Here is a 16,603-nt window from a genome sequence, read left to right on the forward strand (position 1 = left end):
CCGTATAGAAAAACTGGCGTGGACATTTTACAGGAAAGTGTGGAAGGAGAATAGAAACTATCATAGTGTAACCTGAAAAGAAAAAATTGTGAATTAGTATTGATTGTAAGATTTTCTTTTTTCTATATCCACCCCTTATTTGTCATATGCTTATCTAGCCTATGATTGAAACTCTCAATGGAAGAGGCAGCAACTACTTTACTAGGTAGCTTATTCCATTCATCTACTACTCTATTACCAAACCAATTTCTACCTATTTCCTTATTGAAACGGAAATTTTCTAGATTGAAACCATTACTTCTAGTTCTATCCTGTATGCTCACTTTAAGTACCTTGCTAATATCTCCCTTATTTATACCCTTCATCCACTTAAACACCTCAATTAAGTCTCCCCTTACTCTACGCCTCTCTAGCGAATGCAGACTTAGTCTTTTCAGTCTGTCTTCATATGACAGGTTCTGGATGTCATGTATCATTTTTGTCATTCTTCTCAGTACATTTTCTAACGAATTAATATCCATTCTATAGTAAGGACACCAAAATCGTACTGCGGAGTCTAAATGTGGCCTTACTAATGCTAGATAAAGTTTCAGTATTACCGGTACTTTAGATGATCTATTGCTCACGCTTCTCGAAATAAATCCTAGGACCCTATTTGCTTTATTTCTCACATTAATACACTGTTGCCTTGGTTTAAGGTCGTTACTAATCATAACTCCTAGATCTCTTTCGCATTCCGATTTGCTAATTTCTTTGTTATCTAAGCTGTATTTATTGTCTCCAGTGGTCTTGCCTACGATAAGTACTTTACATTTTTCAACGTTAAACGTTGAAACTCCCTGTGAGTAAAAATAAAGCTTAATTCATTTCAAGAAAGCATGTTGATATTTAGCTGCTGCCTCAAGTACAACAAGTTTTCCAAGCAAACCAAAACAGTTCTCTCTTTACTCGCACTGTGACCTACTCCATCAGCTGGCTTGCTTCTTACGTCAGGCAGCACTAGGCTACGGTACGCTGTAGCATTTTAGTCTAATAATTATTAAACTATGGATAGACCATATTTGCCATTTTTTGTACGTCAGATTATATACAGTACTAATGTCATTATTCATACGCCTTTTTTGCTTCATACGGTCCAAAAACAGTCTTATTGACAGATAGTCCTAACCTTCTTAGGGAAGAATATATAGATATACAAATTTTTAGGCGATATTTTGGGTGAAATAGCACAAGTAAGAGTAATTTACATTTTTTTAAAGGTATTTCCTTAACCAATATCGTCAATATCGATCAGAAAAAGTACACTGAAGTTTAACTAAGACCCCCTTAGCCCATCAAAACAAAAATGACATAGTTTCTGGTGATGTCTGGCAGATTTTCCACTCAGCGTGGATGCTTCTATTGTTGTGGATTCCCCTGGTATACTTAAACTGGATTAGCTATTATAGTAAATGTTTTGGTTGGTCAGGGAAGTTGATTCTTTGTCCAGTATAAAGGTTATGGAAGATTTTTTAGTTTATAGCAACTGTATGGTAAAAAAAATAAAAATTATAATAAAATGGATCAAGCATCCATTCAGCTGACACTGTGTTAAGTGTCTGCTCCATCTGTACCAATCACATGCTCCAAAGTCACATTAAAATTGGTTAGGCTACATGGTCACACTTGGGTCCAATGAATTTTGAGCTAGAAAGTGTTTCTGCCTTACTGTTACAGCAGTAATGTCATCAGCTGACTTTTTAAATTGAGTACCGGTATGTTGTACCAAATACCAGCTTTCCTCACAACTTGTACTGAAATTTGAGGGAAATCAGTAAGTGAGCTTTATATAAATGTAGCAATAGAGGTTTTAATTTGTTGAGAATATAATATGGACTATTTAAGTAATAGACAAAATTTAGGACTGAATTCAGTGAGGATTGAATATAATTAGCCCTGTAAATTGGGAAAAATTGGCAAATCATCTTGTACTTAACAATATAGGTATGATGAACTTGGATATGAACATACACAGGTACACTCGAGCCTCGATTTGGCGGACCCCTATTTCCCGGATTTCGGATTTCCCGGACATGGGCTGAGGCCGGACAGTATTATCAAATGCCAGACAAATGCCCGTATAAGTCCGGGCTTCTCAACAAAAGTCCAGCCATTATTCTCTCATATAAAACTACAAGCAGTCTGCTGCACAACACAGTATAATTTTAGCAAGGTTTTGACTCTATTAAGGCCATTTGTAATACACATAAGAAATTATTTTCATACATGAAACACATCTTGGCCACCAATTTGCTTCACCCCACCAGCTCCTAACTCTTGGCAACATCCCATTTGCCTCTTACTTTTCTCAAATGCCACTTTAAATAGTTTATTGCATAACACAGTAAAGTTTAAGGAAGGCTTGGACACAATAATATTCATAGAAAAATATTTTCTTAAGGACATAGCTAATGGAATCCATTCCTACTCACTTAGCTCACCTGACTCTGTTTGACTAAATACAGTCATTACTCGTTTTATGATGGGGTTACGTCAGGTCATACCTTATTGTATACCGATTTTATCGTAAATTGGTATATTGAAACCCATTATAAAAGGGGGGTTACGTCAACTCAACTTCCCAAAGTCACCAAACCAAGACTTAACCATAAATGACAACCCACCTTCATTCCTTCCTGTGTTGGTCCAAGTCATCACCAAGTCGTCCCCCCAAGGCTGGGGGACAGCCTGTGCTTACAGGCACTAATGGTCAGCCTCTGAGTCAGGGACAGGGACAGGTTAGGGGGAGGGGAATCCAGCCTTAGCACTGGAACCCATACCGGCACCAACCATAGCACTGGGGCTTACACTGGCACTGACCTTATCACAGGGCACACAAATCCACAGGAATCCCTTAATTCATGTGAATTTTTTCACACGATTTTGGTTATCCACAAAATTTTCGTACAGTAATTAAAACAAAATTATAGTACTGTATTCAAATAAGTAATTTTATATGTGAGAAAAATAAATAAAACATAAAAATGCCTACCCGCTGCCAGTGCGCATACGTGTGTGTGTTGGGGAGGTCGGTCTGCCATGCACTACACAGTCGGTTTGAATTCGACGGTCGAACCATGCATGACTGGCGAATCGTTATTTGTGGCTTATTTTTCTTCCTTCCAGTGATTGCTTGCCTTGTTTGTGAACATGGGGTCTAAGCATGGTGGTGGTGATGCATGTGGTAACACACCAAAGCGGGCTCGTAAAGTGATGTCGCTGACAGAGAAAGTTATAGTGTCGGACAAACTTAGGGAAGGAATGTCGGTGACAATTCGCCGTCAGGACGATTCCCCATCATTTATTTACATACCAATTTATTTAGCAAGTACAATACACTAGTTTTTTACTTATGAGTTATAAAATACCCCTGAAAATTAGTTATTAAAGTATTAATTAATCAATAATAAGTATATTTATAGAATGACGGGAAATCTTCCAGGGTGCGAATTGTCCTGACGGGGAATCATCCATGTTTTGATTGTGAATTGACTTTACGGAGAATTGTCTCGGAACCATACGTTTGGAGTGAATGGGTCAACTGTTCATACAATAAAGAAGGCAGAACATAGCATATGGGAGACAGTGATGCCTGGTGCACCAGATTGTGCTAAAGTGTCTCCACCTATGCCTGTGCTTGTCAGTTATCAGTAAGTGTTAGGGATTACTGTACTGTAGTACAATGTTTGGCTGTGAGTTGACGATAACAAGGGGGGACACATGAACAAATTGAAAAGACAAGGCTTTGAAAGGGTGGCGGGACCATAACAATGCGCTGCACGCCGGGGCCGCCATCTTGCCTGAGACAAGCGATGGTCACCTTGCGTGTGCCTGGTGCTTCCTGATGGCAAAATCGTTATACTGTAGTGGGAAATTTATTGTAAATCGGATTTTGGGGTGGAACTTCTCTATTATTGTTGTAGCGAAACATCGTAAAACGAGTAATGATTGTACTGAATCGGCACTTTTCACTGGAAAATATATATATATATATTTTTATTATTATTATTATTTTTTTTTTTTACCACAGTGGCTTATACACACCTAATTATCTGGAATCTACTTTTGAAATTTTATTATAACTTAGTAAAAAAATTAGGTTTCAGAGCTAAAATGCACTATTGTTAGAAGGTATTTCCCCCTCAGATCGTCAGTGTTTATGTCTCGGTCAGCTGATGTGTGGTTGGCCAGTGTTGGCAGATAATTATTTCCCATTCAGATCGTCAGCATACCTTAACAGACTTCTATTTTGCTTAAATATTTAGAGTACAAAAAAAAAAAAAATACTCTCTGCATTGTAAATCGGTATTTATCCAAAACAAAAGTCCGTCAGGGTGAGTCGTTAGGTTAGAAGCAAAACACTTCTGCTACATTTAAGAAATTTTCACTGTGAATCCTGACTTTCTATTGATAATTAAATTAAGCATAAACTTTTGACTGAATTTCAAATAATTAGGTGTGCAAACCTATATGGTGATAAAGATTAAAATACTGTATTTTCTTATTAAAATTGCTGATTTGGTTCAAGATTGACATCACATTCGATGATTGATCGTATCTCAGTCATCTGATTAGTGGTTGGCCGTTGTTAGCAGATATTACCCCTTCATATCATCAGGATGCCTTGACAGACTTCTGTTTTGCATAAATGCTTTGAGTACAAAAAAATGTATCTGCATTGTAAATAGCATTGTAAATCGAAATTTATTACAAAAGTCTGTCAAGGAGAGTTGTTAGGCTAGAGGCAAAACACTTACGTTAACTATACAAAATTTTTTGCTCTGAATCCTGATTTTCTATTAATAATTAAATTAAGCACAGATTTTTTTACCGAATTTCAAATAATTAGGTGTACAAACCTATATGGTGATATAGATTAAAATATTTTCCAATTAAAATTGCCCATTCGGTCCAAGATTGCATGTTTGTATCTTGGTCAGCTGATTAGTGGTTGGCTGACCTTGTGGTGCTCCATTCCTTGCTCATTTTCCTCTTTTTCCTCAGCTTTCTGATCATCATCTATCATACCCTCCACATTCTCCTCAACAGCTGTCTAAAAAACCATTCTTTGGGTTATGGCTATCAAAATACAGCTATTGTGTCAGTTATTATTATTGTTCTTGTGTCAGTGTTATTTTATGTACTGTGCATGTTAGTTATGTTGATATAGGTAGCCTACATTCCAGAATGCTCTAGATTACCGGAATAATTGCTGGACAATATTGGAGAATTCAGACAAAGTATGGTGATAGTCCGGGGAATGGTATGTGAGGCCGGACTTTTGCCATTCCCAGACTGGTCTACCCCTCTTTTAGTCCGGCAAATCGAGGGTCGAGTGTACTTCAGTATACTCTACTGGTCTTTGGTCAAACAAGTTAACATCAAGATGAAGATGATGAGGCTGTGGCAGTTTTAGTACAGTCCCCTAGATGAAATTTCTTGGTACTGTAGGCTGTTGTTAGTAGCTAAAGACTTTGAGCTTTAAGGTATTAGCACACTATTAGAGCTGAGGAGTTTTGTATTAAGTCAGACCCCACATTACCTAAATATGTTAAGTCAGAAACATTACCTATCTACTGTAGGGTTAACAAGGGGGGTAGAAATTGCACTATACCCTGCCTAATGATGCCCAAAACCAAGTTTAACGATTGGTTTTTATTTTATTTATTTTTTACCGATTTTGATATATCTAGATAGATAGATATAAAATTGTGTTATAGGTTAAAGTATAAAGAGTTTTTAGGCTTAGATTAATGTGTTTTAGCCATAGCTGGGGTGAGCATGGTCATTTTGGGCACAGTTTTTTCCAGACTTACATTTGACGATTTTTAGTTTATATTTTTTGGTTATAGTGAGTTATTTAAAGGTGTTAGGTTAGCATCCTTGACAGCTGTTAGGTCATTTAGATTGGCTTTAAATTTGTTTTTGGGCTTGTTTGGATGGGTTTTGGACTTGGTTTGGGGGGAAACACAAGGCTGGTAAACGGACCACATTGAAATGCTGTACATGTTAAAAGTACCGTACCCTGATATACGATACCTCGCCTAACGTTGGGGTTTTACCTAACCAGTTAGGCGTAGATCGTTAAACTAGGGTATGCCTATATAAATAAATAAATAAAAATATATATATATATGTATACATATATACTGTATATACATATATTTATATACACTACTGATATATATATATATATATATATATATATATATATATATATATATCAGCCATTTGAGCATCCACTGCAAGACCGGTCTATCCCAACCAAAGTTGGGATGATTCAGGCAATGTATCTCTACCAAGTGGCTTAAGCTGTCTGGTAGAGATTGTATGTAGGGTAAGAAGTGGTTGTAAGTGTAATTGTAGTGTTGGAGTGGCTTTGGATGTGTGTGTAGTCTGTGAACCAAGTGTAATTGGCCTGCGCAAGCTGACTGGGTGCAAGCATACGTTACAGTAAGCGACGACTGGTTCAACCACAGCACCCTTTATGTCCGCCAATGCAGTATGTGGCCGGATGAACACTCCCAAAGTTTATTACCCTGGTGGGGCGCGAACCCTGGTTCGCCTGTGTATGAAACACACACACTACCACTGTACCACAGAGGCTCCATATATATAACTTATATATATATGGAGCCTCTGTGGTACAGTGGTAGTGTGTGCATTTCGCACGCTGGTGAGCGTGGGTTCGCCTCCCGCCAGAGTTGTAAAAACTTTGGGAAGCGTTCACCAAGCCACTTGCGACTCTGGCGGACACAAGGGGTGCTGTGGTTGAACCAGTGTCGCATACTAGTATGCTTGCACCCAATCGGCTTAAGGCAGGCCGATTACACTTGGTTCACAGACTACACACACATCCAAAGCCACTACAACATTACTATCACTCACAAGGACTTCTCACCCTACATACAGTCCCTACCAGACAGCCTAAGCCACTGGGTAGAGATAAATTGGCTGTATCGTCCCTGCTTCAGTAGGGATAGGCCGGTCCTGCAGTGGACCTCAACGGCTGATGATATATATATATATATATATATATATATATATATATATATATATATATCACACACACACATTATTCATCAAATAACTATACAGCAAGCTCACCCCTAACGTGTGGGTTGTGTTCCAACCATGGCGCGTTCGGCGCAAAACCACGTAAGTTTTAATTACTCCTTATTTTGCTTCCTAAACCCCCTACATGTGGTGCTTTGCTGTTATCTGCCATTGGTAATCAATATGAAGCACTTTAAGTGGTTAGAAGGTTTATTTAATGTTATAAATACAAATAAAGTACTGCACAGCAAAACTTCAACATACAAATATGTAAACACAAGGCAACATTCTGACGCCGGTCGGTTTTGGGACAATTCACCATCACAGTAATAACGAAGACAATTCTCAGTCATTTATGAAGACAGCTATGGATGACACTAGAATATAATTCAAATAATAAGTATTGATTAAATAATAGTAAGTATATTCATAGAATGATGGGGAATGGTCCAGGGTGCAAATTGTCCATGTTTTGATGGCGAATTGTCTCGGAACCTATTCCGACGCCTATTAGGTAACTGGTTATAAGACTTTATTTCTTGCTTTAACGTTATTTAATAGTAATTTATCTTGCACATGAACTTACCAGAACAGTAATGTAAATATATAACTTACAAATACAGTACCTTAGTGTGGGAAAGCAGTACAGCGAATCACGTGATCAAAAGAAATTGTGCATGCTGCGCTGATGTTCAAGGGTTTGGCCTTTCAAAGGCCTCTCGCGTAAATTTATAGTTTTCATAATGGTTCTTTAATCTTACGTTGTCTCATATGTATCCCAGCACTTACCGCGTACAGTCATTACTCTTACGATGGGGTTCCGTCAGGTCATACCTTATCGTATACTGATTTTATCGTAAATCGGGAGATTGAAACCCATTATAAAGGGGGGTTACGTCAACTCACCTTCTCAATGAAGAGAGAAACTTGTATTTTACACAGCAAAAATCATCTGATAAATTACCAATATGCCGGGAATCGAACCCGAGACTCTCAGGTGAGAGCCAGGCAGCATACCACTACACCACGACCAGGTAAAAGTTAACTCACATTGTCACAATCTTGTAACCAATGTCCCTCTGCCCCCACTGTGGGCCTGAAGAGGGTGAGTTAACCCCCTGGCACTCGGGCAAGTAGATACTGTTAATCTATCCCAAGCACTTACGGCAAGTCAGAATGAAGAGAGAAACCAGTATTTTACACAGGAAAAAAATCGTCTGATAAATTACCAACATGCCGGGAATCGAACCCGAGACTCTCAGGTGAGAGCCAGGCAGCATACCACTACACCACAACCAGGTAAAAGTTAACTCACGTTATCACAATCTTGTAACCAACGTCTCTCCGCCCCCACTGTGGGCCTGAAGAGGGTGAGTTAACCCCAAAGTCACCTAACCAAGACTGAACCATAAATGACAACCCACCTTCATTCCTTCCTGTGCTGGTCCAAGTTGTCCCCCCACCCCCCTGAGGCTGGGGGACCGCCTGTGCTTACAGGCACTAGTGGTCAGCCTCTGAGTCAGACAGGAATAGATTAGGGGGAGGGGAATCCGTCTCATACCTTCACCAACCTTAGCACTGGGACCCATACTTGCACCAGCCATAGTACTAGGGCCTACATTGGCACTGACCTTACCACTAGGCACACAAATCCACAGTACTGTTGTACGATGTTTGGCTGAGGTGACGATAACGGGAACACACATGAACAAGTTGAAAAGACAGGGCTTTGTAGGTGTGGCGGGACCTAAACCATAACAATGCCTCCACGCTGGGGCTGCCATCTTGCCTGAGACAAGCGATGGTCACCTTGCATGTGCCTGGCGCTTTCCGATGGCAAAATTGTTATAGTGGGAAATTTATTGTAAATCGAATTTTGGGGTGGAACTTTTCTATTATTGTTGTAGCGAATTATCGTAAACTGAATCATCGTAAAACAAGTAATGACTATAATTGCTTAGCTCGTTCGGCAAGAACGTGTTCGTGACGAGCTTACTGTATAAGTGCGAATTTGTAAGTCAGACACATGTACACTAGAAATTGTTTCTGTTGTGCTAGACCAAGATGGATTTGTCTTCAGTTAACCCTCTTGAACTCTTTCACAGCAACCTGTTTCCAAGTACTGTACTGCATGACCCTTACGGGCTAAGACATCACTCAGTGATGTGTGCAACATCGGAAAATGTTTCCTTTCAACTTTCTCCCCTGCCTTTATTTATAACTGTATTTTGAAATTGTTACATGTTATAAATGAGTAAATGATCTTCCTAATGACTCAGGGAAAAGAATAGATTACTGTATCATATTTTATCATTCACTTACCTATGCAGTGCTGATTTCTCAGAGATATACAAACATTTTGTCAGTGCTTATTGAGAGAAAGTTGTAGAACATTTGTGATGATATTCGTAAAAGAAAACGACCCTTTTAGCTCTATTAGAAAGATTTTTATGGCATGTGTAACTTAAATACCTTAGTCTTTGACCACACCCGGCCGCTGTAGTAGCAGCTGGCACAGCATTGTAAAATGTTTCCAATAATTTCATGCCCCTGCCCTTATTTGTAACTATAGTTATGAGTTAATGATCTTCCTAATGATAAGAAAAAAGGAAAGAAACAATAAATTACCATATTTTTTCATTCACTCATTTAATCAACACCGTTTTTTGGAGATACATAAACGTTTTGTCAACGCATGTTGAGGGAAAGTTGTAGAGCATTTATTTGCAATGATTTTCATTAAAAAAAAACACTCCACTTATAAAGATCGTCTTATCAGAATCCCCTGAGAAAAATGAAAGAATTCACGATGCTGTAAGCAAACATAAAGGAGCGTCCACAGGCTGTAACATGTGAGGGCGAATTGGCGCAGGGACCCTTGTGCATGGGTGTGGGGAGACGGCTGATCGATGCTTCACGTGACCTGGACCGACACTGCTTCCATAGCCCAGGTTAAGACACAACTGAAAATCATGGCGAAAAAATACACATCTACATAGTTGGATGCATCCTGCATCGTGAAAGTGTGAGTGGTTGGATTTCACTTAGATACAACCTGTGTCGAAAAAGTGTAAGTGTTTGGATTTTTTACCAAGCCATAACGTGTGAGGGTTAATTTGATGATATGTATGATTGTGATTCTTTCATTCATTCATTCATTGCCAGATGCCATGTATCCCAAATGGGGTGGCCAAGGGCTCAGAGTTAATTGTTTTACAGAGAGGGGCACTAATCCTCCACCAACCCCACTTGACAAGTAGGGATGCCAACAGCATCTGGTGTTCCCAGGTGGTCACCCATCCAAGTACTAACCAGACCCAACGTTGCTTGTGATTCTTGTATAGAGAATATAAGTTCACAAAAAATTATGGCCAGTAAAAAGTTTTAAGGTTTAGTTAATCCTAATAATCTGTGCTTGCCTTGAGGACTTTGTTATAATCACCAGCAGACACCAGGTGGCAACACCATCAGTATGTAAACAGAGTTGTGGCTGTCCCTTGAAGTTTCTCTCTCTCTCTCTCTCTCCCTCCCTCCCTCTCTCCCTCCCTCCCTCTCTCCCTCCCTCCCTCCCTCCCTCCCTCCCTCCCTCCCTCCCTCCCTCCCTCCTCCTCCTCCTCCTCCTCCTCCTCCTCCTCCTCCTCCCCTTTATTCTTGAAATTGAATATTATCTTTCACAACTGATCAGCTGTTTTAGTGGCTAAATGTTTTATTTTTGCATTTTCTACCGGTGTAGTGTGTAGGAGAACTAACTGTATATGTGGCTGTTTTGAATAGAGCCAGAGCTGACTCCCGTCTAAGCATATGACATTTATCTTTGAAGATGTATTGCATTTTTTTTTTTTTTTTTTTTTTAAGGGGGGGAGGGGAGCTTCTTATTTGCCAAAAAAATAAATCAGTAGACTCATAATTATCCAGCATAATTCAGCCAAGCCCTATGCTGGTTAAAGCAAATGCTGGATATTGCTTAGTACCCCTGTCAGCTCAGTATTCGGTGTTGAGCCAGATATTGCGTTATTATCCGTCTTGACCCTCTATCTTGAAAACTCCCATGAGTGAAAGATGAAAATTAAGCACAAGACACAGTAAAGTAATGATACAGTACAGTAATACAGCAGCAGTTGGCTGCATTTTGAGCCAGTTGACGAACCTCCACTCTGAATATTGGATAGAGCTCCTGTTTCAGCGCTGGATATTGCTTAATTTTTATGGATGTTGCTGTAATAGCCGACCCAGCAGTGCCGGATATTGCAATGATGGATAATTGAGAGTTTACTGTATATGTAGAGAGGCGGCTTGCCGTCCTGATGGACCCAGGTTCGAATCCTGGTTGGGGCAGGGGACAATTTAAGGATTTGAATTTCATAAAAAGCAGACTTTCCTAATCTACCAGATGACCCGCCGACATGTAAAAATACCCCCGCCAATACCAATACACCAGTCCTGTATGAGACATCCCTAGCATGTATTCAATATGGATGGTGGGTGTTAGCGCCGAAGTGGTGACATGTGGAGGTGTAGGAGGACTACTGGGCCTTGGGATAGGCTACTGCCCCCGAGATATAGGCCCTGAAGCCTTTGCCCAGAGTCGGACACATTAAAAAAAAAAAAAAGAAAAAGAAAAAAAAAAAAGAAAAAAAAGAAATGTGAGTTTAAGGTGAGGGGTGGCGTGAGAGCAGAGGGATGGAATTTTGTAGTTAGGAAGTTAAAATAATGAACAGGATAATGGTTGAAGTGCACAATGTCTGTCCGTGGATGTTCAGTGCCTTGACCAGCTTGTGTTTGTGGGGTGTACTGATTTTTTATAATTTTGGAAGATGAAAAAAAAGTGGGGTTCTCACTGTATACTACTGTATCAACATTGTACATATTTCCCACATGTTATAGTTGAAGGATATGTGTATGGGTAATTGAATGCAGCACTTTGCAATAAAGTCTATACCGTATATCTATTTCCTATTATATGTAGATGGTTACTTCAGTAATTACATCATAAAAGAGTGAGGTGGTGTGCAACCTAAAGCAGATAATAAGTGTAACCGATTGAAAGCTCATTGTAGACAAATGGCCCGTACTTACGTTAGTGAATAGAAGTGTTAGATTTGTACAGTACAGTACTGTTTGTTCCTGAAAGTAGTTGTTGCAGAATGGTTTTGTTCAAACTGATGCACATTTATATTTATGATGTTCCTTCATAACTTTACTGCTACTTTGTCACACATTGCTCATTCCGTTTGTTTTGGCTAATAGTTAACCCATTCTTTCACAGGCAAACGCGGGAAGACTGCGTCTCGAGAGGAGACCACACCAGCGCGGGATACTGTGGATGACTCAGTGGCTCAACCTCCCCAGCAACCATTGATTCCTCCACAACCACAGAAGGCAGCAACCCTGCCTGGTGCTCCTCAACAGACAGCCAATAAAAATCCTGGCCAGAGTCAGAATACCAAGGAAAAGGAGAAGAAAGAAAAGACTCCAGAACCCCCAGTGCCTCCACAGCCTGTTCCACAGAAAGGATCACCTCCCTCACCTCAGCCACCTCCTCCACCAGCAGTAAAAGAAGTTACTTCTCAGCCTGCACCATCACCCTCATTACCAGAAGAGCAGAGGACAGAACCACTAAAGGAGAGAGAAGTCAATAATGTGGAGTGTGGAGTTAATAATGTACATGAAGAAAAAGAGGATGAGAAGAAAGATGAAGGTCCACAGCTTAAATATAACTATAAAGAAGGTAAAAATTTTAGTTTTTCTTTTGTTTACTTATCTTGTTCATTTATATTTAGAATTATGTAGGTGAAATAGTTTGCAATTCATGGTGTATATTTTCTAATTTCATTATTAAAAAAGGCTTTTCCTCTAAATTTTTGAAAGTATGTTTTGGCAGAAGGTAGTGTACAGAATGTTGCACATTTGGGACATGATGATGATACCCGTATTACCTTGATGCTTATGTAATTACTGTATATGCCATAAATTGCTTATGCAGTAATATTCTGTATTGTTCATCTTGCTGGAAGAGTGCTGTCATTCAGCCTGTCCTAACTTGCTTACTCTGGGCTCCTATGCTCTTCATGGGGCAACACTGGGTTTGGTGAGAAGTGAATGAATGAAAACTGCAGTGGAAACTACAATAGTAAGAACTGGTTAAGAGCCTTTGTGAATACAGTCCCAGATGTTCCACCATCATCCATGTAGTGGTTTGTTGGTGATATTGACTATCTCCTGGTAATAAGGATGACATTAATTTGTAATATTAATTAAATTCCAGACCAGTGGAGTCCACTTAATCCAGAAGGGAAGCGCCAGTATGATAGAATGTTTCTCCTGGAACTCCAGAATAATCCCCTTTCGCTCAAAAAGCCTGAATCACTTCCTAATCTTGAAGTTGTTCGGGATGGACCAGGAAGGGTATGCTTGTCAGTGATTACTAGTTCAGTGTTTGAATGTCAACTTCTGCCTTGCAGAAAGAAAAGAGTTAGAGTAATATTTGTTAGTTTATCAGTTGCTAATACTGTTTAGATTTTTTTTTCTGGTAATATGTATGCTAATTGAGTACTAGTTGTTTGTGAATTTGGATATAGTTTTAATTCATGCAGTTAGAAAAAATTACTTGGTATGAATGTTTGGTGAATATCAGTTGGTAATGATTTAGTTAAAGTTGCTTACTTTTGTTGTATAATTTATTCTCCTTTCCACCCCCCAGGCAAAGGCCTTTGATACCCGTGGACCCATGGGACATGTTAGTGGTGGTCCTGACTTCACTCCAGATTATGTTAAGTCATCAATGGGCAACAAGGTATGTGTCTTGTTTGATATGCAGCAAGTATTTAATAAGTTAGTCATATACTGTGTTGTGCATTCACGATGTTGGTATCGGTTAGTTGTAGTATATCAAGGCTCTTCAACTGGATGTGACCCGTGAGAAAATTGGGGTTTATTGCTCACATAATGCCATGAAAGGGTGAACAGTTACTTGCTGGCCTTATATCTAAACTGAGTAGCCTATTCCCAGGCTCCTACACTTCTAATTGGGCAGTACTGGGTTGAATGGAGAGAGATTAAAAAAAAAAAAAAAAAAAAAAATACTAGGATGAAACTACACTGTCATGGAAGCATAGTGGGACACCAGTGGCTCTGGCAAGCTGTTCAGTCTGAAGAATTTAATCAGGAATAATGTTAAATTCCTCATCAAAAATAATCAATTCGTTTGAAGGTTAATTTCATGTAGTTGGTCCTTACTAATTGATAATCTGTTGCGAGAGAGTAAAGGATTTGATGTGAAGAATGGTGAAAGTAACATTGCATTAAATTGCTGAGAGTTTTTATATATAGAGAGGGAGTGAGGCTTGTCACTCACATCTTAAATGTCAGGACCAACTGCCTAGCCCCGGGCTCTTACGCTCCTCATGGGCAATGTAGGATTGGATGACGGATGGATGGATGGAGAGGGAGGGAGAGATCCTTCATTTTGTAGATGTCATTGAACTTACCCTCTTCACCTAGGGAGTATTATTTTGGTTAATGCCAGTTTAATTCATTTACAGTAACATATTACCATGTTGGAAGACAGGCTTTCAGTATGGTTTCACAAGGAAACCATAGCTTTTTGTCTTGGTTTTCTTAAAATAGCCTTGTGAACTTGAATTATCGCTTTGTGCTAGATTGTGTAAGTCATTATTCATCATCCAATCCTACGTTGCGCCATGAGGAACGTAGGAGCCCGGGGCTGGGCAAGTTGCTCCTGACATTTAAGATGAGAATATTATATTTGGCATTTGTGTCGGGTGGATGTGTGTTGCCCACAAGAAGTCAGGTTGAGGGGAGGGTCAGTTAGGGTGATTACTATGTATTAGATATTTTGGTAGGAAAGTAATGAGTTATAAGTTTTAATTCATTGCCATCCCCTCTAGTGTATTAGGGAAAAAAAAAAAAAAAAAAAATGAAGTGGCTAAAATATTTCTACATGGGGGAGATTAAGACTTGTACCTGAGCGGATGTTCATGACTATTCTAGTAAGTTTGTTTTTGATATAGTATTCATTTCGTTGAGTCTAGGCTTGGGCTATGTTAGTGCAGGTGTGGGACAGATAGGTTGGGGCCCAGATCTGTGCCAGAGGGTAGAGGGCATTGTGGTTCCCAGGATGCCGCTGCTGCTGAAGTAAGAGGGGCCCAGACCAGGGAAAAGTAGCCAGATATGATAGTGTAGGTGTGCTCGTTGTGGAGAAATGGGTGAAATGTGTCATGAATGTAATAAGACTAATAAAGGATTATTACAGTGAGTACACTCAATCCTTTAGTAACATGCTTTTGTTCTAACTTGGTCAGCGTAATGAGACAAGTCTTGTCAACACGCAGAAAAACTCGAGCTCATGCGGGAAGTCAGCTGGCCTGGCAACTAAATTTGAAAGTCGCACGCGATGATGTCACCCTCTAAATTGGGTACCTTTCCTGGGCGCATAGTTCCATTCTGTATGAGTATTTATCTCAATACCACACCCAGCCACCTCAGCCAAGCAGCCCTAGTGGGATAGGTTAGGTGTTAGATTGAGAAAGTATTGCCTGGGAAACACATTGAGCATATTTTCGAGAAAAACCTATGGTTAGTTTTGAAACGACTGGGCGAGCATCGTTCCTGGCAGAGGGTTCCCAGTGGTGAGATGAATACGCATACAGAATGGAAAAATGTTTCCTGAGTACACTCAAGGCCAAATGGTTAGACGAAATTTATGGGTTTCGCAATTTCAGGAGACTTAATTGAATGAAAATGTATGCTAATGGGGGGGGGGATAATCCATGTGTTCTCGTAAGTTAGGGTTCAGTTCCGCATTCTTCGTTTGATTTCATGCTTTCCAACACATTTCGGACCAACTAGGCATGTGGTTATCAGTAATTTCTCTTGCCTTACCTAGTTCTTACCCATACTCATACTGGGTTTTGCATTTTTAAGGGATGAAATGGAATGAAAATGTTTGCTAATTGGACAAAGAAGTTACTCTTTTATCCATGTGTTCTCGTAAGTTAGCGTTCAGTTCCACATTCTTTGTTCGATTTCGTGCTTCCCATCACATTTCCAACTAACTGGGCATACGGTTATCAGTCCTTTCTTGCGCCGCTCCTAATTCTACCCGACACTTATAATGGGTTTCGCAGTTTTTGGGGATGAAATGAAATGAAAATGTTTCCTAATTGGGGGGGAAAAGAAAAAAAAAAACTTTCATCCATGTGTTCTGGTAAGTTAGTGTTTCAGTTCCACATTTTCGTTGGAGTTCGTGCTTCCCAACACGTTTCAGACCAACTGAGCTTACAGCTATAAAGTCCTTTCTCACGTCTCACTGACTTTACCTCACAGTCATATGGGTTTCGCAGTTTTAGGGGACGAAACTGAACGAAAATGTTTGCTAATCAGAAAAAAAATTACATCCATACATGTTCTTTCATAAGTTAGCGTTCAGTTCCACAGTCTTCGCTCTTCTTCCTGATAGTCTTATATTTTTCAGATTACTTCTGGGTGG

The 16,603-nt window shown here is 39.6% G+C and overlaps 1 protein-coding gene across 3 annotated transcripts in view; it reads left to right on the top strand.

Annotated features, from left to right (window-relative positions):
• The window catches only part of LOC145418541 (eukaryotic translation initiation factor 4 gamma 3-like), a 536,301-nt gene that overhangs the window by 450,666 nt on the left and 69,032 nt on the right, over positions 1-16,603 (top strand). For all 3 annotated transcript variants that reach the window (XM_080286907.1, XM_080286908.1, XM_080286909.1), the window contains 3 exons: positions 12,362-12,823; positions 13,361-13,500; positions 13,796-13,888. In XM_080286907.1, the coding sequence (XP_080143033.1) occupies positions 12,362-12,823; positions 13,361-13,500; positions 13,796-13,888 (695 nt within the window). The remainder of the gene's footprint in view (positions 1-12,361; positions 12,824-13,360; positions 13,501-13,795; positions 13,889-16,603) is intronic.

This window comes from Coenobita brevimanus, chromosome 115 (genome assembly GCF_032717465.1).
Source record: "Coenobita brevimanus isolate Jiangsu-jjx chromosome 115, ASM3271746v2, whole genome shotgun sequence".
Classification (NCBI taxonomy): domain Eukaryota; kingdom Metazoa; phylum Arthropoda; class Malacostraca; order Decapoda; family Coenobitidae; genus Coenobita; species Coenobita brevimanus.